Source organism: Lissotriton vulgaris, chromosome 5, assembly GCF_964263255.1.
Source record: "Lissotriton vulgaris chromosome 5, aLisVul1.2, whole genome shotgun sequence".
Lineage (NCBI taxonomy): Eukaryota > Metazoa > Chordata > Amphibia > Caudata > Salamandridae > Lissotriton > Lissotriton vulgaris.
The window spans coordinates 1,044,000,346-1,044,022,475 of NC_141693.1; the positions used below are offsets into that span (position 1 = coordinate 1,044,000,346).

At 46.4% G+C, this 22,130-nt stretch overlaps 1 protein-coding gene across 1 annotated transcript in view; it reads left to right on the plus strand.

Moving 5' to 3' along the window:
- Positions 1–22,130, plus strand: part of PDZD7 (PDZ domain containing 7) — a 721,728-nt gene that overhangs the window by 127,281 nt on the left and 572,317 nt on the right. The window contains exon 3 of the mRNA XM_086922676.1: positions 6,252–6,392. Coding sequence (XP_086778802.1) covers positions 6,252–6,392 — 141 coding nt within the window. The remainder of the gene's footprint in view (positions 1–6,251; positions 6,393–22,130) is intronic.

Below are 22,130 nucleotides of genomic sequence, written 5' to 3' on the forward strand. Positions count from 1 at the left end.
TCACTTTTATTGAGCATTGCAACATTTGAATTTATGAAATATGTTTGCTTATAGTTAGTGGTCACTTTTTGACAAACCCAGTACATTTGCCTTACTTAAAACAGCACCCTTTATATTTTTACACATAGTCAGGTTTAAGTTCTCAGGGTAGGGTTAGCCGCTAGAGGGAGGATGGCCCTTCACTGCGCACAGGGACATCTTAAGAATTTTGGGGCCCAAGGCCAAACATATTATGGGGTTCCCTGTTCAGGACAGGTTTGAATTCATGATTCACTTTCAACTCTTTCATGCCCTCTTTAGCCAGGTCACTGACAGTGAACAGGTTCAATCGTCCACATTTTAATTTGTTTACATCTTATGTTCAGCGATAGTGATGTATGTTTTCAGTATTGTAACACAGCAGCAGTTCATTACTATTACTGCAAATAATCTTTGTGAGACCCTCTCATTTTTCCCATGTGCTGGATTTGCATGAAAAAAAACAATTTCTCTGCAAAATTTCTGTTTACGAATTATCCAAGATCATCAGGGCAAAACTCTCTGCAGAACAAAGGTGGCTCTAACAGGGGATCCCCTGAAAGGCTGTGGCCCTGGGCCAGAGCCCACTTTACCCATGTCTTCAAACGTCTCTTGCTGCGTACTTCTAAAGGGCATGCACAGCAGGATTTGACTGTCGGTGGAGGCGTTGGGTGCAGGCCCTGTTCCCAACCCCTTGCTGTGTACTGCCAAAGGGCTTTTGCAGCAGTGAGTTGGGTGCCAGTGGCGGTTGGGCGCAAGCCCTGTGTCCAACCCCACACAGCGCACAGTGATGGTCATCTTACTTCACAACTTCATGTTAAATAAAACCATGGAAATTCACTCAAAAAATCAAACGTTAAAGTGACGTTATAGTTTGGTATGGTAATAATTTCTTACTTTGCATTAAAAATGAAAAAGGAAATCATGCAAATTCACTGGAAAAAAACAACAGTTAAAGAGACGTTGGAGTTAGGTGAACATGTCAATTAAAACATACCATTTTAAATTAACAAACTACTGAAATTCACTAGCTATAGTTATCTGAAGTAACTATAATTTGTGCCTTAAATGACATCATTGATGACAACATTGTGCATGGCAGGGGCACGAGTTATAATGCCACAACTATAACATTTCTTGAAGTTGTATATATCACGAACGGGAAACATCCTTAACAACGATAATTGTATAACGACTTGCCTAAACAACGAAGCCGGAACCACGATTTTCTTAAACCACGACTTTCATTAAGCACGACTTCCCTGAACCACGAGTCTCTCCACCACACTCCTCAGAATTAAGGGAACATTAGGGGGGGTGTGGGGGGGGGTCTCCCCCCCAAAAAAAGGAGATAAAAAAATAAAAGCTAATGGTATGCGTAGTAAAACAAAAAAAAGTAGATTTAGATCCGTTTATTTTTTACGAGTGGTTCACTCAAGAAGAATTGTAATTACAATAGTGCCATCTACTGGCAAAACACGAGATGTAAAATTTCGTGGTTTAGGAAAGTCGTGTTAAAAAAAGGTAGTGGTTGTGAAAATCTCGTGGTTAGGCTTTCGTGGTTAAGGAAGCCGTGGTTTAGGAAGTCGTTGTTCAGACATACAACCATCACGAACACTAGCCAAGGGCATTCGAGCACTTTACATGAGCATCAGATTACTTTACATAAAGGTGAATTTATTTTAGTCTAAGCATAGAAGATTAAGTGATTTGCCCAGAGCTAACACCAAGACTCAAACCTGGTTTCCCAGATCCAAAAACGGCAGCTCTGACATTTAGGCAATGTCCATATTTCTCAATTTATGTGTGAAAGTCGTACACAAGTGGCATGATTGTCTATGATTACCTATAGTGAGCACCTTCTCTGTTGGCTTTGTGAAATAAAAAAAACAGCAGCAAAAACGACTGGAAGGTTCACCCAGAGTCTTGCATGGGAATTTGTTTTGATCCTATTAAAATCAAGTAAAGACACTTTAGTTGGTGGTGCACAAATGATACATATTCACTGAAACCTGATTTCCACACATTATCATGTGTGTGCAATATAGTTTTATCAGTAAAACTGTATGTCTGTGGAAAAATAGTGAACGAAAGTATACAAAAAATTATGGATGGAATGCTTGAATTAATCTCATCCACTGGTAATTCTTCGGGCCACATCCCAATCCATCGTTATTTTGCACACCATGTCAACTCAGTTTGGACGCAGTTATATGAAAATCATTCTGGACCGTGCTCCAATCGGAACAGTCCAACCCAAACTGCCAAGCCAGGTCCTCCCTAAACTGGGACATAAGCGACTCAGGACTGGTTTTGCCCTAGTTATGGGTTCATCAGACAGGTGCAGCTTGGTTCCAGTGACACAGTGTGCATGAGACCCACATCCAATAGCAATGTATTGGGATGCAGCCTGAGTGGTTACCGGTGGCTGAGACTAATTCAAGCATTCATCCATCACTGTTTTGTGGACATATCACCTTGGCTGCTATAATTATTCCCCTGCCGTGCTGGACCATAATGGAAATGGTTGTGGTCATGACGAGCTCAGCTTGTCATGAGCACACAAGCACTGTGCCTCATGACGAGCTGAGCTCGTCATGAGCACCGCAGGGGTTATTAAGCAAAAATAGTGGTCATTTCGCTAGAAAATGTGCTGTCTGGAACTGCCAGTGCTCTACCACACAATGATTTAGTTACATTAAAAATCATCCACCTCAGGTCCATTAAAGCTAGTCGGGTCACAGATGTTTGTTGTTCTAAAAATTGGATTGTGATTCTCAAAAGTTGGGAACATATAACTGCTCCTGTCTCTCCCAAAACAATTGGATTCTTTCTTTACTCTCAAATATATCCTACGATAACCCTCTCTTGAGTGTTTTTTCACTTCAAGAGTGTGTGCAACTAAATCAAGCAAACACATTTTTAAGCCCTGTTAGAAGATGAGTTCTGTTAAACAATGTATTTTACCTATGAGTGCCAGCGTCCCAACACTTAAGTGCAGTATTCCATTCTCCTAATTGTCTCAGAGGATGATTCCTGGAAGGCCCTGAAATCTCACTCCGTGCAAACCACTGACTACCAAATATGCTTTTTTGGTAAGGCTCACTCACTAACTGGCAAGTCCTATGAAAAGTCTCCCCTGACCTTGGGGCATCATTATTTCTCAGTTATCCTCTTGGCTTATCGTTTTTTCCAGGAATGTGTTAGAAAATGACATGGCTGATATTTTACTGACAAGTGATATCAGAGACCTGGCCAGAATTGTTTCATGCGTTTTCGACTCCAGGACAATCATTTACAAATGTTGTGTCCCTACAACTGTAAATGCCTGCAGTTGCCATGGAAGTCCATACTAGGCCCGTGTGGTCTCTGAATCTTCCCATGTAATGTATCAGGTTTTAGCTCCTTTATAAACACTGAGGATATTTAAAATGCTTTGAAGCCACCACAAGAAAGATGGTCTACCACACACTGCTATTTTGTTTTGTGAGGTCAGAATCTGAAATTTCTGGTGTGGTTATGTTTACCTAAAGCAGGTATTTATACCTGTTCCCAAATGAGTAAAGTGCAAACTTGGATTACTGTGAAAGCTCACTCTCATAGCCCTCATTTGCACTACTACTGTTTAGGTTAAAGGGGACTTGCATCCTACCTAACATCACATTTGGGAAGTTCACGAGGATACAGATCTGGATCCACCTTACCTATTCACACATGTATGTGTAGTGGAGACAGAAGAAATTTGTATATATTTGGTGAAATATACAAAAGGCCATTTCATATGAGGTCAGTCAGATTAGTGAGGTCTACTGCACTCTAATGGATTCCGTAGAGATTAATGGAACAGTTCCATTAATTTACCTTTGTGGGGCTGACCTTGGTCTGTTGAGGGAAAGTTTCTTACTCTTGAAGCATACTCTTTGCTGAAACTAAGTTCCACTGTTGCTGTATAAAGTAACACTGGGCCAAAATTAGTAATTGCATCAGAAAAAATGGGTTTGGGCGCAGTTGTTCCTGAACCTTTTGGAAAATGACTCATTTAGACAGGACATGGTCTCATTCATCTGACAGCCATTTTAAAGATCCCAGAATTGGAAGAGAGAGCTTTTGCACTATCTTGGTATTTCATAATTTCCTGCTTCATTCATGCCTGAGATCAGTGAATTAAACCTTCGTCTTTTATTACCTTGCAGTTTACTCCTATGATCATCTTAAAGTTGTAGGTTTACCTGGCAACACTCTGTTGCCATGGAATTCATTTTGGATTTTTACATTTTTTAAACACTTTAAATATGTTTTGGACTAATACGATCCAATGTACATGATTTTGACTCGCATAGATTTTCTGCTGGATCTCTTTAATTCTCTTTTAAGGAACTGTATTGTCTGGTTTTTGGAGGGAGGGAGTATATATGAATCGTGTGTAACTATTCTCTTTGAACAGCTATGAACCTCTGGGTTACTGGTTTGGAGAGGAATATTTGATTACATTTTGTACTTTGTTCATTTCATAATTGATACGTTTAAAAATGTCATCTTGTCAAGAGCACTCAACAAGAACTGTAACAATGCCACCTCCTTCCTAGACAGTTGTATTTCCTTTGAAAACCAAACACTGTTCATTTCAAGAAAATTCTTTGAAACCTGTTTCTAAGAGGTAAAAGAGGTACTATCTTTACATGTTATGATCTATAAATGTATTTTTCTAGCTTATAAAAGAGCCATGAATAGCTACCTTTAAGACATAAATGAGAGAATAAAGTATAGAACATTACACATGAAATGTTAAAAGGGCAAGTAAGTCACACATGCAATTCTGAACCATTGTATTATGGCATTTTTGGCTAAGGTTCTTCAATCAGCGAATTTCAAAGAAGTACTCTAGAAGTTAAGTTTTGCCACAAAAGGCAAGAATACATCTGCCATATTAGTCATGCCATTCAATTATCCATAGTGCTTCTAAATTTTTTAGCTGAATATGGAGTATGGTCTCTCAAACCTTGCCAATTTATCTCCTTGCGATAGTAGAGGCCAGTTCGAGGAATAGTTTCATCTACTCACCTTTGTGTTTGCCAAATCACCAAGAGAAACATTTATAGATCAGGTTCTTCTGTCCATTGCACTGTCTCAAAGACTTTGATGAATGTGTCTGTCAAGTAGGGTTTAATCTTGGAACATATCCATATTGTATTGTGAATATACTAAGCAGTGCACTCTGCCATATACAGTCTCTTCTCTATGACACCATTGCAGTAATATGTAAGACGTGCTCTCCTTAAAATGAATTGCTGAGAAAACATTGAAAAAGTTTGCAATCATTGAAGCTTTTCTGCATCTAGCTAGGCCTTTTCCAGCATAACAATACACTCCTCTACCCACTAGTGGCTTTATAGTCAATTATAATGCTAACAAAGTTGGTATCTGTGTAATGAAGCATACTCCCATTTAAAGAATTAAGTAGAGAAAGCCATATAGGTTTAATTCTTCATCAACAAAGCATATACTTCCCCAAGGTCATAGGACTCCTTCAGCTGACTCCCCAGCATCATATGAACCATGGAACATTCTATAATGAATCAGAACATTCAGAACCACCTTCTCTGCTCCAGTGGCTGCTGGTATGGAACGGGGGTGGCGGGTGGTGAAATAAAAAAAGAAGAAAGAAAATGTCACTTACCTCTGCATTATCTCTCTTACGTCGTCTCTCCTCCGCTTCTCTTCCAGGAAGCACCCAGGCTCACTAAGCCAAACACGATGCTGCTGTCATCATAACGTATGTGGACTGTATTTTAATATATTGATGGTGGATAGCAATCTTAGCTCTATGGGTGCCATCTCGAAATATCCTACTATCCTCATCATCCACACATGTATATGTTTCTGTACATAGTACGTATGCACTTTTTGCACCGATAGTCACTTTCACTGCGTTGTCACTCTCTAGGAGCACCTCACAATTGTTTTAAGACTAATGAATTGAATTGCATATCTCAAAGAATGAAATTAGCTAATTGTGTTAGAGGTGTTTGTACCCTGATCCTAACACTCTGCTGTGGAAGTCCAGGGCTGCACTTCCCCCATAGGGACCACTTGTTTGTGAAATATGGTATATTAAAAGGCCTGTCTAGCCCTAGTAAATAGTGTTTGATAAAAGTGAAAAATGTTTACCAGTTTGATGATCAATACAGAATTAAGTTAAAGATCAATTAATGCACATCACCATGTGTCCACAGCCAACAGTGATGAAAGTGAATCGATCCTCGCTATTACTGTGGACAAAAGCCCAGATGGACGATTGGGGTTCAGCGTGCGGGGCGGTTCCGAGCATGGCCTTGGGATTTTCGTTAGCAAAGTTGAAGAAGACAGCAGTGCTGGTAAGCAAAATTTACTTCCTAAGCAATTCTAAAGATGCGTTTTGTCTTGCTAAATGTGAAAGCAGAAGTAGCGGTGATTTCAAACACAAAACAATGTGTTTGAATGAGTTTATATGACTTCATTATTTTCCATAGATAATTGCAATAAAATCGTTGAAAAGAAAATACAAATTTCAACCATTGTCATTCTTACTTTTTTACCTGTAAAAAATAAACGATGGGTAATGTCAAATAAGGGCATTGTTTTGGTAGTATTTATTAGCTGCTTGACAAATAAACTGTAAGGTCTATTTCTCTGCCAGTAGAAAACTCGGTGGTGTTAGACAAAAATAAAAAAAAAACTTACCTGTTATGTTTGTGTGTATTATATATATGTAAAAAGAAGTTCTACATTAAAAAAGTATAGTGTAACAGTGATATATATGCACGCAGACTGTAAGTATAGCGTTTTGGTAAATCCACTGCAAGACCATGGGGCATAGGACAAATGTGGACAGCACACATTAGAAAGTATATCGAGTTAGTGTGCAGTAAAGATAGTACTGAATGTCTTGCTATCCAATAATATAAACTGTGGACAGTCTTATAGGTCATCTTTCCTTTTTTTCTCTTTTTCTTAAATCTGCTGGTATTCTGATGCGCTTGCAGCACTGGGTACCAAGTAAGCAAAAGCACAATCCTCAGCTGGCTCTCATTTCATCCTGACCATGCATCTTCATGAGGGTTAATACATATCAGTCCAAATAGGATGCTCATGGAACATGTAGCGGGCAATTACATCACAGTAGCCAGGGTGTCTCCAGCGTAGTAATAGTTTAAACAGGAGTGACAGTGATCTCAATTAAAAGGCCAAGACTTTTGATAGTATATGATTTGTAGTCATGAGTTACAGGCTTAGTGTTTTTTACCTGCACCCCAATGTGAAGACTGCCAACCAGTACTGCCTATTCAAATTTGTATAGCTCCTCATGACTGGGTCCCCACAACGCTCTGATCGAAAGAGGTATGTGTGACTAGTTCTTGGATGCATGAGTGGTGGGATACCCATAGTTGGGTTTCTCGTGTATTTGTTGCCCCATAAGTTGCTCGAACTTCATAGAGGTTTGTGGCAGTGAGAGTTGCCACCTCCCGTGTTCCTTTCATGATCCCCCTACACTGTTTTCCTTTTCATCATTCCTACATATACCATTGTAAAGCCAATTATATACATTTGGGTGTTAAATTGCATAACCTTAAATGCAACAGATCGACCCCTCAGCGGTACAGCACCTGCACAAAGTGCTGTGGCTGATGGCATGGCCATTGCAGCACATCTACACAAATACATTGACCACTGGCCCCGACCCCTTCATCCTGTTTCCTGACCTGATGGAAAGCAAGAGCCCAGCAACCCATGATTGGTCAGAGATCATCTAGCTCCAATCTACAAAATTAAGAGGACCGTATAGGAAAAGTAGAGTGACAGTGCACCTTTGGTAGGTTGCCATAGAATAGTGCAACAACTACAGGAAAATGAGACTTTTACTGATTGGTTCCTTTCAAATGTGTTGCATTCTATGGTTTCTCTTATGTTTCTTAAAGTCTGTCTCGGTCACTCCTTGGAACGTGTAAAGATATGTTGGAGATTCTTTATTCCAGTAGTGGGGCTCTGAGTTGGCTGTTGTGCAGGTTGCAGTTGACTCTTCGTTCTCCTCCTGTATCCAGAAATATACTTCCAAGTTCAGTTTACCTGCACCCCCTCTCCTGGCTACAATTGCAAGCTCTGGAGAGGACTGAAGTTCCTCAGGGCTGCTGTGTATACAAATGCTGAAATTTCCCAGATCTGCAAGGGTTGGATTTCTAACCCATGAGAGGAAGGACGTAGTTGAATGCACTACACTGAGGAAGAAATACCATTTGATCTGCAGCCTTGACACTAACCCACTAGGCAGTTCTGTGCAGGTAGTGTTGTCAGATTACTTACCAGTCCATCTAGTTCAAGTTTCAGGGACACATTGGTAATCCAAACAACCTCTCAGTCTTGAACAACACAATGAAGAATAGTACTAGGAGCAAAATAGATTTGTATAAAACTTTCATTTTAAAAGTCTCTAATTTATGCTATGCCTGTGTGTTTACTGTGTTGTGTACAGTAGCCAAACTCCGTAGGAATCTAAAAGCAATTGGTGAAATATGAAATGAAATGAATTCGTACTAGTATAGCGCACTTCTACCCTGAGGTGTCTTGGCGGTGTACGCATACCGCTGTGGAACCCTTCCTGGCTTTTCCCTGTGAAATGCCCACTCCTGGGCACCCCGAAGGTGAAGCCAGGCATCTCAGCGCTGTTGGGGCCGTTGTGGAGATTAAGCAAGCTATTGCCCAGAGTTGCAGAGTGGGACCCGTGATTAGAATAGGCACCGAGGCGAGAATGATCAGTTCCGAGGAAATTGAGCCCAAGACCCGCCAAGGCGGGAATTGAACCCTTGTCCCAGGCCAGACCTCTGCATCAGGGTCTGCCGCTCTAACCATTGAGCCACACTTCTCCACTTTTCAGTAACAACGTAACATTTTAAACTCTAAAAATGACGGAGTGCCATAAGATAACTTGAACTCGCACCCTCGCCATGCACAGTTTTGTCAACAATAAATTAATTTCAAATGTTGCAGTGATATTATCAATGATGTCCTAGAATATGTTATCAGTGATTTCACTGATCATGTCATAACTAATGTAATATGTGAGGTCATAAGCATAAGCAGTGCATTGCAGGGGCGAGATTTATAGTTAGCTCAGCTAACTATAACTGCTGAATTTCACTGGTTTTGTATGAGAGAAACATGAGATGAACTATAACGTCCCTGTAACCTTGGTTTTGTTCAGTGAATTTCTATGGTTTTAAAAAAAAATATTTCCTAACTATAACGCACCTGTAACCTTTGCTTTTTTCAGTGAATTTCTATTTTATTTAAGTAGTAATGGCGTTTGCAGAGTGGTGGAGAAAGGGGGCTGAGCCTCCGACCAGTTCTCAGGAATCCCGCTGTGTAAGAATAACAGTAGGTACCCGGAGGGTTTCTTGGCCCCCAAGGTGCCTCAGGACTAATGTGGACATCATCCCCCAACCAGTAGTGCGCCAGGAGCCGCATTAGCAGAATGGTGGAGAAGGGGAGAATGGCCCCCGAAAACCTCTTAACAGTCCCTTTATGTGGACCTGCTGGAGGTAATAGGAGGGGTAGGTGGCCCCAAAGGACGTCCTTGGGCGCCAAGTACTCCTCTTATTCCCTCCAGTAAGTCCCACAAAGCAGGATTTCTGAAATGTTGGCAGCCACGCCCCCTTTCTCCACCACTCTTCAAATGTGCCTCCTGATGCACTACTGATGCACTACTAGTAAACCGCCTACTACCAAAGTAGCAACGGGTGCACCAACATTGACTTTTCGGACTATCCAATAATTGTTAAAGCACAAAATGTGATGGTGGTGCTGCTGGTCAAAAGGTCCCTTTCATCAACTACAATGGATTATCCAATGGGAGTGATTTGAGGTGGATTTAAAATTTGCCATTTGATCTCTTGCACACACCAGACTTGAGAGAGGCAGTCCATGCCGAAATGCGACTTCTTTACTAAGTCGCACCGGTCGACCAACAGGTGTCCGGCCTGTGGCTGGCAACCTGGCGATCGCCGCATCGCTTCTCTGACCCCTCCCTCTCCTAGTACTAGTTGTATGTTGCTTAACACTAGATCTCTAAGCAAGCATGCGTTTGATATCTACAACCTTTTGACAGACTCCAGACCTCACTGTTTATTCCTGACTGAAACCTGGCTGGGGGAGGGCGCAGGACCTGACATTGCCAGCGCCATTCCCCCGAGCCATGTTATATACAGGAAATATAGAGTCAAGGGGAAGGGGGGTGGTGTCGCCCTGGTCATTGACAGGAGCATTGCTTGCTCCATTATTCCAGTGGACAACATCATAAGCTGTGAAGTTCTTGCCTTCTCCCTCTCCTTCTCCCCTCATCAATCCTGTACTGGTCTACTGGTCTACAGACCCCCCCGGTCCCATGGGCACCTTCCTTGAAGAACTCCACGCATTGATCTCCACATTGTGCCTTAGATATGACCATTGTCTGTTATTGGGCGACTTCAATATCCATATGGATAAGGAGGACGACCCGGACAGTATTAAGCTTAACGCATCACATCTGCCCTTCAGTTCCTGCCGTACCTCGGCTCACCCACTCACTGTAAAGGACACATTTTAGATAAAATTTTCTCCACTGTCCCTATCGTCCTGACCTCCCTTGCCCCGGTATTGTGGTCAGACCACTTTCTAGCGGACTTTGAGATCCCCCTTACTATTTAGAAAGTTGCTAACGGACACTGGTGTGATGCGCTTCCTTCTAGGGCTTTTGAGCATATTTCTCCAGCCATGTTGTCCAAGGCCCTTGAAACTCACCCTTACCCACTAACAGGATCGCTTGTAACCGATCTCGATCTTCTTCAGGACTGGCTGACGCAACAACTGGCCATCCTCGCCCCCCCCATTCCGCCAAAGCCACGCTCAGTTAGATCTTCTGCCCCTTGGTTCTCTCCGGCTCTGGCCGCTAAACGACGACAATGCAAACAAGCCGAACGGATCTGGCGCAAACTCTGATGCCAGCGCCAAAGAAACCTATAGGGCACTGATCAGGGACTATCATCATGACATCGCGGCTTGCAAAAAAACGTATCTGGCCAGCAAAATTGATGGTTTCTCCAACTCCTGTAAAGAAATCTTTAAGATAGTTAAAGATACCATCTCCCCTCCCCGGGCCACCCCCAAACTCACTCATTCTGAGTCCTGGATCTCCGAATTGTCAATCTTTTTCACCAATAAAATTAGGACTATCCAGGTCTCCTTCGGGACCACTACCCAGGATCCCCCTCCCTTCCCAAGATCTCTTGACCCTCCCCAGACCCCGACCACTTCCTCCCTTTGGAACTTTCCTCCATCATCTCTCCAGTCCTCCCTTGACCTGCTCTCCAAATTAAAATCTGGTTCCCCTCTTGACCCGTGCCCTGCTAAATTCCTGGCACTCATGGCCCCTACCCTTAATAATCTTATTAACCCTATTCTCAACCTCTCGCTTAACACTGGTGTAGTACCTCAAGCTTGGAAGCAGGCCCTCATTTTGCCCCTTCTGAAGAAAGCCAATTTGAACCCGGAACTACATCTTAACTATAGACCCATTTCCCTTTTGCCAGCTCTGGCGAAAGTGGCCGAAAAACATGTCCATTCCACCCTGTCCCACTTTTTAGAATCCAATGACATGTTGCGCAAATCCCAATCTGGCTTCCGCTCAAATTTGAGCACTGAAACAGCTCTGCTTGAGGTCACTGAAGTGATTAGAGAAACCCTGGACAGGGGAGGAAAAGCTATGCTGGTGATGCTTGACCTATCTGCGGCCTTCGACACCGTCCCCCATGACCGCCTCCTATCTAGACTCTGGGAGATAGGTCTAAGGGGGACGGTGTTCAGATGGTTCAGGACTGGCCATCAGCAAACGATCTGGGCTCCACCTTTTTCTGCAGCAATGCCGCCTCTGGTGGTCGGAGTGCCGCAGGGCTCAATTCTGAGCCCCTCACTCTTTAATATCTATATGACCCCTCTGGCGGCACTTGCGGAGGATTTTGGGGCTCAGATTGTGTCGTACGCTGACGACACTCAACTCCTGTTCACTTGCGACAATCAATCATGGCATTTATATTGCGCACTACTCACCCGGAAGGGTCTCAAGGCGCATGGGGAGGGGGGTCTGCTACTGCTCGAACAGCCAGGTCTTGAGCTGTTTCCTGAAGGCGAGGTGGTCCTGGGTCAGTCGCAGGTGGACTGGCAGGGAGTTCCATGTCTTAGCCGCTAGGTAGGAGAAGGATCTTCCTCCGGCGGTGGCTCTCTTGATGCGAGGCACGACGGCGAGGGCGAGGTTCGCCGATCGCAGCTGGCGGGTGGGCATGTAGAAGGTCAGGCGGTCGTTGAGGTATCTAGGGCCCAGGTCGTGGAGGGATTTGTGTGCGTGGGTGAGGAGTCTGAACGTGATCCTCTTGTTGACAGGGAGCCAGTGTAGGTCTCTCAGGTGGCTCGAGATGTGGCTGCGTCGGGGGACGTCCAGGATGAGTCGGGCGGAGGCATTCTGGATGCGCTGGAGTCTCTTCTGAAGCTTGGCTGTTGTTCCGGCGTAGAGGGTGTTTCCATAGTCCAGTCTGCTGGTGATGAGGGCCTGGGTGACCGTCTTCCTTGTCTCGGCGGGAATCCATTGGAAGATCTTGTGGAGCTTGCGGAGTGTGTGGAAGCAAGACGAGGAGACGGCGTTGACTTGCCTGGTCATCGATAGGGAGGAGTCCAGGATGATGCCCAAGTTGCGTGCGTGGTCTGTTGGCTTGGGTGCGGTGCCTAGGGCTGGGGGCCACCAGGAGTCGTCCCATGCGGAGGGGGATGTTCCCAGGCTGAGGACTTCTGTCTTGTCCGTGTTCAACTTTAGGCGGCTGCTGTTCATCCATTCGGCGACGTCTTTCATCCCTTCGTGAAGGTTCGCTTTGGCGGTGTCGGGGTCTTTGGTGAGGGAGAGGATCAGCTGGGTGTCATCGGCGTAGGAAATGATGTTCAGGTTGTGGTTGCGGGCGATGGCAGCTAGTGGTTTCATGTAGATGTTGAAGAGAGTGGGGCTGAACGAAGATCCTTGTGGGACGCCGCAGATGACTTCGGTGGCCTCCGAGCGGAACGGTGAGAGGCGTACTCTTTGTGTTCTTCCGGAGAGGAATAAGGTGATCCAGTTCAGGGCCTTCCCCTGGATGCCGGTGTTGTTGAGTCGTTGGACTAGGGTGCGGTGGCAAACAGTATCGAATGCAGCGGAGAGGTCTAGGAGGATGAGTGCCGCTGTTTCCCCGTTGTCGAGCAGGGCTCGGATATCGTCAGTGGCTGCGATGAGGGCGGTCTCGGTGCTGTGATTGGCTCTAAATCCGGACTGCGATGGGTCGAGGGATCCGTTCGTCTCGAGGAAGGCGGCCAGTTGCTTGTTGACGACCTTTTCGATGACTTTGGCCGGGAAGGGAAGGAGCGAGATGGGGCGGAAGTTCTTGAGGTCGGTCGGGTCCGCTGTTGGTTTCTTCAGTAGTGCGCTGAGCTCGGCGTGCTTCCAGCTCTCAGGGAAGGTGGCTGTGTTGAAGGTGGTGTTGATGATGTCTCGGAGATGGGGTGCGATGGTGGGGGCCGCGTTGTTGAAGATGTGGTGGGGGCATGGGTCGGTCGGCGATCCGGAGTGGATGGTGTTCATCATGCTTGTCGTGTCTTCGGGGGTCACCTCGGTACATGTCTGGAGGATGGCGGCTGGGTGCGTAGGTTCGACCGGTGGGTGTGGGGGTTGAGCGCTGAAACTGTTGTGGATGTCGGAGATCTTGCGGTGGAAGTACGAGGCGAGGGAGTCGCAGAGGTCCTGTGAAGGGGTGATGTCGTTGTTGCCGGTGCTGGGGTTGGAGAATTCCTTGACGAGGTTGAAGAGCTCCTTGCTGTCATGGGCGTTCTTGTCCAGTCGTTCCTTCAGAAATTTCTTCTTTGTGGTGCGGATGAGATGGTGATGTCTGCGGGTGGCGAGTTTGAGGGCGGTCATGTTGTCGGTGGTCTTGTTGAGGAGCCAGGTCTTCTCGAGGGTGCGGCAGGCCTTCTTGGAGTCCTTGAGTACGTTTGTGAACCAGGGAGCCTTCTTGCTTCTGGGTCTGGTGAGTGGGTCCTTCAGTGGGGCGAGGCCGTCAGCACTTGTGGTCAGCCACTGCGTGAGGTTGCAGGCTGCTGTGTTAGGGTCCGTTGTTCTGACGGGTGGGTTCTGGCTGAGGGAGGTGGCGAGCTGGTCGGCGGTGATCTTGCTCCAGTTCCTGTGGGGAACCTGCTTCGGGTGGTGGCGGACCGTGTTCTTTGCGAAGCTGAAATGGACGCAGCTGTGGTCTGTCCAGTTGAGTACGGTGGAGTGACTGAAGGAGACGTGCTTGCTGGAGGAGAAGATAGGATCGAGCGTGTGGCCGGCGTAGTGGGTGGGGGTGTTGACCAGCTGCTTGAGTCCGAGGTTGGCGAGGTTGTCCTGCAGGGTGGTGGTGTTGCGGTTGTTGTTGTTCTCCAGGTGGAAGTTGAGGTCCCCGAGGAGGATGTAATCGGTGGAGGGGAGGGCGTGTGGGCTGATGAAGTCCGTGATGTCATCGCAGAACTGTGAACGCGGTCCCGGGGGTCTGTAGATGAGGGTGCCTCTGAGGGTAGTCTTGGGGTCGGTGTGGATTTGGAAGTGGAGGTATTCCGCGGCGCTGAATGTGATGCTGGAGTCAGTCGAGATGCGAATGGCACTCTTGTGTACGATGGCGATGCCTCCTCCGGTCTGGTTGATGCGGTCCCTCCTGATGATCTTGTAGCCGTCCGGGATGGCTATGGCGATGTCGGGGGCTGAGGAGGCGTTCATCCAGGTTTCCGTGAGGAAGGCGACGTCTGGGGATGCGGTGTCGAGGAGGTTCCAGAGTTCCACGGCGTGGCGGTGGATGGAGCGGGTGTTGAGCATGATGCACTTGAGGTGGTTGTCGCTTCCAGTCTTGGCAGGTGCGGTGCAGGTTCGGTGGCAGGAGAAGTTGCAGGATCGGTAGACGAAGGGTCCATGGGTGTGTCGCGGGGATGCTTGGTAGCATCCGGGGGCTCGGGCGGTGTTGAGCGCGATGAGTGTGGCGAAGTTGTAGGTCCTGCGGGGGGCTGGCGGGCGCGGGGCCAGGGGGTCTGGCGCTGGGTGCGGTCCAGGCGCGGACGGGCGCAGACGGGCTTACCTTTGGCGCACCTTCGGCGCTCAAACGGCGCTCCCGCTGCGCGCGTCCGCTGCGCGGTCGCTGGGGGGGCATCACAGGGGACAGGACTTCGACGGGGCATCTATCCGGGGCTGCCTTGGGGCTGTGTTTGACTGGTTTAGTCGGCACAGCCTCAAGTGCAACTCCGATAAATCCGAGGTTCTTTTCTTCGGCTGCCCCGCTGACCCCAAATGGAAAGATTGGTGGCCGGCAGCCATGTTCCCTCCCACTGGTGACTCAGGGGCCGCAAAAAACCTGGGCATTCAGGTTGACAACTGTCTCTCCTTTGGGGCCCAGGTGTCGGGACTAGTCGGCAAATACTTTGCCATATTAAAGATGCTGAGGAAGTTCCTGCCGCTTCTATCTTTGGAACATAGGAAGATCACTGTCCAGGCCCTGATCGGCTCTAGGCTGGACTATTCTAACATTCTCTACCTTGGTCTGCCTGACTACCTCCTATCGCGTCTTCAGGTGGTACAGAACTCGGCGGCCCGTGCCATCTTCGGCCTCCCCAGAAGAGCAAGGGCCAGTGAGCTTCTCAAGACTCTCCACTGGCTTCCCATGAAGAAGCGTATCATCTTTAAGGCCCTGACCATCGCATTTAAAGCTTTGCATGGTACAGGTGCCCGCTACCTTCAGAAATGGGTCTGCTTTTACTCTCCATCCAGATCCTTGCGCTCTTCCTCCCAGGCCAAGGCAGTCACTCCCATGATCCGTCGTGCTCGCTGTGGTGGGCGCTCTTTTAAATACCTCGCCCCGCAGCTGTGGAATGATCTTCCTCTCTCTCTGAGATCCAGCCCCAATCTTTTGGCTTTCAGAAAAGACTTGAAGACCTTCCTCTTCCTGCAATAACACCGCCTGCTGAGCTATGCTCCTGTCATTCGTCCGTCTTTCTCCTCTCTGGACTTGCTGAGGCTCCAACAGCGCCGGGACACTTCTCGGAGTAGCCGTGCGCTATAGAAGCACCCCCTTAACATTAACATTAACATTAACATTAACTTTAACTCAAGGGAATACTTACCAGTGAGTTCTCGGGTTCCTTATTGGATCATTGTTTGAAATATTAATAGCTCTGTTTTATGTGGCATTGGTGACATATATATTCTCTCTCTCTTTTTCTCTCTCTCACACACACACACACAAGTATACATATATATGGGTTTCACGTACCTTATATATACTTACCTTGTGTTGTAAAGCATGCTGGGTAAAGGTATTTATGTGATAAAGGTGTATGCGTGGTAAAGGAATTAAATTATAATGGATATGTGGTAAGGGCACGTGTTGTAATGCATGTAATGTCATAAAACCGTCTCCATACCTTTCAGGACATTTTTGTAGCAACATGTGAGGTGGTGCCTAGGCATGGTCAACACAGTGATTAGGCTGTTTTGGCTTGGAAACAACTGTAAGTAAAGGAGACGGACAAACACACTATATTGGATCCTGTAGTTTCATGAAGGTTTGGTGCAACATCAGTGGTCTAAGAAGTTGATTTATATTGATTGATGCCAAGTATGGCATATCCAGAGGGAGCTCCAGGGATGTTTCCTGTATACAGTTTTTTCACCAAAGACGGGTCTCACTCGCAAAGCATCAATTTTTTGAAATGATAGTCCCGTACTCACTCAGTACTGAGAGCCAGTCATAACCCAGGTAGAATGCTAGGATGTGTCTGCATTTTTGTTCAGCTGGGTAGGTGTGCTCCATATTGGTGATGGGACTGGCACATGTTCTTTTCTATAAAGAGAAGGAGAGTGCCCCAGCTAATGATCAAAAGGTTGATTGCTAGTCCACAAAACAAACTTTAAAACAAGGGGGAAAACAAGCATTTGCAACGCAATAGGTCTCACATTTACATGCGTTTAAGCTATTGGCATTGTAAATAACAATGCCTTTTATTTACATTTTAAAAACAAAAACATAAATATAATTCATTGTCATTCACAATGCCAATAGCTAAATCTTTCGTAAATTTGAGACCTATTGTATTGAAAATGCTTGTTTTGTTTATCCGGAAAACGTTGCTTGTTTTGGACTTCTTTCAAAACCTGGCTCCCAACATTGGCATCTGCTGTTACTGATAGCTCCTGCCGGGAGCTGATGGCCCAGCCAGGCAATAATAACCCTGCTTTGATGCTTTGAAGGATCCTAACCAATGGCAGTCAGAGCATGTGGGAAGGGGCGGGGTGAACTAAACTACCCAACCCTGAGCTTCAAATAGGAACAGTGACAAAACAAAGCACGCTGCTAAACAACTTCTTATCATCGCCGCCACCGGTCCCCAAACCTGCACACAGAATCACTTCACTTCCTTGGGCATCAAAGTGTGACTCCTCCCCTCCCATGCCAAAACACCACCTAACATCCAGCACCGAGGACACCATGGCACGCCCTCTCCAAAAGACAACAACCCACCTCCTCCCTTGTTTCAAGATTTCCAACAAGTCCATGTGTATAAAGTGAGAACCCCAACAAGGGGCAGGAAGGGGGGAGGGGGAAACCGATGGACGAAGAATAATGATGAGGGAAGGCGGAAGGGGGCTGAGAAAAAGAGGTAGGGAAGAACAAAAGAAAACGATGATGGAAAGGGAGGAAGGGGGAAGTGGACTAGGAGGGAGGATAGATACCAATGTGGACAGGATAGCAATCCAGATTTTAAAGTACATAAGTAGAAGGAGAGAAAGATACAGACGTGACAGCCAGGGGCAGAGATGTACAAAGCCCGGGAACGATGAAAAGAAAAAGCTTTTGGGGGAAGAAGAAGATAAACTAAATACTAAGAAGGCAATGAGGGAGATTGAGATGAAGAGTAAGTCGAGATAAAAGAAGAAAATGTGGGAATGGACGGGTGAGTCTTGAAGTTATAAGTATACGGGTCAGGAAAAATATGGGTGCAGAGATTATAGAAATGAGCGATGCTCGTGCGCGGCGCACACACTTCCAGGAATGTGAAGAATGCCGCTGGCACCCGGCCGCGCTGCACACAATACTTCCTCCAGAGACAAGCAGGTGGCCTTGCCATCTCCACGGAAGTGTGTTCTTAATCAGTGAGTTTATAGCTGCGGTTATTCTACTCCTACGTAGTTTGCACAGGGGTCCTCACGAAAACACACACCATAAACCTTAGCGATGCCTATGCAATGCATCCCAAGAGGAAACATTATGCAGTATATTGTATCGAAAAGGTTGGCGTTTCTGATACCTTTATGTTGCTGTTAGAAAACAAATATAATACACAGTAGCGTTCCCAAAAACGCCACATCGACTAAAGTGCTTTACTGCCGGTGGGAAGTCTTTGTTCTTAACTTAAACATCGAAACCCGAAATATTAACCAGAAGAAGCTAGAAATCAATGCAGAGGGCCACGGACTGCTTGCAACATCCAAATAAATATAAAACAATAAGAAGCTCCACTGCGGGGCCAAATCTAGAAGTTATCATACTGAGAGTGCGTGCTGCACTTTAATGGGCGCCGTTTCTCAGCGGAGAACATGTTACCGAGTATTAATCCCTGGGGTGCAACGAAATATGCATAGTGCATGAATGTCCAAATGAAGAGTTGCTGGTGAACCCATGCATTCCAAAGGCACAGTTGAATAAAAACGGGAAGCAGTTTGCCCTCCCCGTAATCGGTAGGTAGATTACACACATCTATAGTTGATCTATAGTTAAAGCCATAGGATTTATTCCACATCTCCGACAGCGGTGAGTGTAACACTTTAAACCCAGCAAAGTGAAAGAAGATTCAGAGTCATACACGCGGCGGCAAAATTGAAAGCAGATGCAGCGTCTGCTCATAAGCGCGTGCGCGAAACCGCAAGTTCTAGGCCACAAAATCGTGTGGTAGCATTTTCTGAAGCCCACTTACTAAAAGTCTCGCCAGAGCACAGCATGCGCTGGCTCAGGCGAGACCTAAAAATTAAGGAATCAGTCGAAATACAACTTTGAATCCCATCACCAGACCAGATCCGATTATTTTGATAAAGTGCACACTGCTAGTTATACTGGATTATTTGAAATTAATGGGCAAAAGTGAATAGGATATTGTGTCTGTAAGACGCTCAACCTCTGAAGCAGAGTGGGCTGTTTGTAAGTGAGATGTATCTGCCGCAGATGTCAAAGGGACCTCCGTTTTGTATCAAAATGGCAACAAGCTTACTTTGTTGATGAAAACAAATATTGTCTGGGTCTATTTGAGGCTATGTAACATTTTCAAGCACACTGCGAGGTGGGAGATACAAGGTTATTCCTCAACATTTCATAATTTTTGATACAGTTAGCAAATATGGTTGTCCGTGTGCTATTCCACAACAGCTTTCATGGGTCAACAGTAGTTATGAATCACTATTTTAGAGTGTAATGTGCAACTTAGACATGGCTTGCCAGGTATAAATTCCATAAAAGGTAATGAAATAACACAGGACTGAACGACAAAGAGGGCTTGTACAATCAGATATGCTTATTTTTTTTTTAATAGTTTTTATTGCAGACGTATGATATACATAATGCTTCTATACAGGCATCACACCTTTGGTATCAACTGTGCACCACTCTCTGTTCACCTCTCTACACAGCCATTTAGCCCACATCCCAGAGGTCGGGCGGCGTTGAGCAGGAAAGTGGCAGAAGCATAAGTGCAAAAAAAGAAAAAGAAAAAAGGACAGTTGCAACCATTTTGTAAGGAGTTCTCATGTCTGCTTTTACTTTTTCTCCCTTACCCCCCTCTTGATCCCTTAAACTATCCCCAACTACCCCCCCCCCAAATCTCACCACTTACGCATAAGAGCTCGTTCATTCTACATCTGTGGGTGTTATCAGGAGCCAGTGATTTTTTAAGTATGTGATGTGCCTGGTGTTGCTTGGGAAGTGTCTGTGTCAGGGACTTGTGTTTTTCCCCACCATCTTGCAGCGCCTTATCTCGTAAAGCCTGCACTAGTGCTTGCCACACAGCTGCTGCTTCCATTGCCTTGTCGTCTGGTCTCCGGCATGCCATTTGGTACCGAAATGTACTTTCGCTAGCAGCCCATTTCAGGAACTCATTGACCCATCTCCTGTGCGTGGGACCAGATCTTGCTTTCCAAAGTCTCGTAATTTCTCTTTTAGCCAAGAGAAGGCCCATATCAATAAATTTACTTGTGATCTTATTTTTGGGAGTGTGTGGGAACCAATGTAGAACACTGACAGCCATGTCAAATTTTAGTTGTCTCTCTGTCACCTCGTTCAATGTGTTACCGATCCCCCGCCAGAAATCCCTCAGGTCAGGGCTCTTTCTTGCTCATCGCACTATCTACGCCCAAGCTGTCTCGGGGATCTCCTTATTCAAGTCAGATTACCACCTGGTCTTTAGCGCTGTCAAGGGCGGCAAGTTCTCTCAAAGCATCCTAGAGTACAGGCATGTTACTGTCTTATAAGTCCCCGCCACCATCATGGTATACTGACAGGCCATAGTCGGTGTGGGTTCCAAGAGCCCTCCTTTCCAGTACGCCTGCATGGCTCTAATTACCGCAGCATGCAGTAAAAAAACTCCCCTTATTTATTTATTTATTTATAAATTTATAAAGCGCCTGGTGACCCGGAGGCATCCCCGCGCTATAGAGCTGTGATATCCCAAGAGGAGGGGGGACCGGAGGATTATTTGGGGAATAAGAAAGTTTTTAGTTTGGGAGGTCAAACCTCTCCTGTAGCATTTGATACGGCAGTAACACCCCATCTTCGTATAAGTCACCAAGAGCCTGCAGCCCCGCGTCTTCCCAAACCTGTAACTGCGCCCAGTCTCCTCCGTGAGGGAGCGCCGTCACCATTCCGAGAGGTATCTCAGGTGCATATGGATGTCGTACTCCCGCCTGGCGTTGGGAGCGATTCCAGCAGAGCCTGAACGTCTGCTCCTCGAGGGTTAAATCACTGAGGGTAATTCTCTGTTGCAAGGTTATATAGGCGAGGACATGTCTCGGAGTGCCCTCCTCGCTCTCGTTCTCCGGACCTCGGAACACCCTCGCTACCTCTTGCGTGAAGAGCTGCAGGTGGGCTGCCAGATAATTGAGCTCGAAGTCCGGGACCGCTAGACCCCCCTTGTCCTTTGGGTGGGTGAGCATTTTCAATGCAACCCTACACCTGCCCGCTCCCCAGAAAAACAAGGTCAGTTGTGATTTCAGTTGTCGAAAGTTGGAACTGGGTATCCACACGGGCAGCGTGCGGTAGTAATAGAGAAGGTGCGGCAGACCAATCATTTTCAATAAAGAGATTTGGACGGTTACAGAGAGCGGGAGTGTGGCCCAGAAGGCCATGCTTCCCTTCAGCGCTCGCATACAGTGGCCCACATTGCCTTCCAGCATATCAGCCGCCGTGTGGTATACGAATACCCCTAGGTATTTCAAGCAGGTGGGCTCCCAGTTGAGTAAGGGACGGTGGGCGGGTCGTATCTCCCCCTGCCGCACAGGGAATAAAAATGTCTTGGACCAGTTAACTTTCAAGCCCGAGAGCTCCCCAAAGTGCAAGAGTAGTCTCTCCGCCCCCGCCAGCGCCTCCTCTGTATCTTCAAGGAATAATAATAGGTCATCCGCGTATAAGGAAATAAACTGTTGTCCCTCTCTACTGCTTAACCCCTTATAATGTTTCCCCGTCCGGACCTCAGCTGCGAGTGGTTCAATCGCTAGAGCGAATAATAGGGGGGACAGAGAGCATCCCTGCTGCGTGCCGCGCTCCACCGGATATTGGTGCGAGATGCGGGATCCCACCCGCACTTTTGCCACCGCCGATGTGTATAGCACTCTCGTCCACTGGATGTAGCCTTCCCCAAGGCCAAAGCGTCCCATGACTCTGTATAAATACTCCCATTCCAAGCTTTCTCAATATCTATTGACAAAACCAGGGGTGCCTGCGCCTCTGGGTGGGTGTCTTCCATCAGTCGTA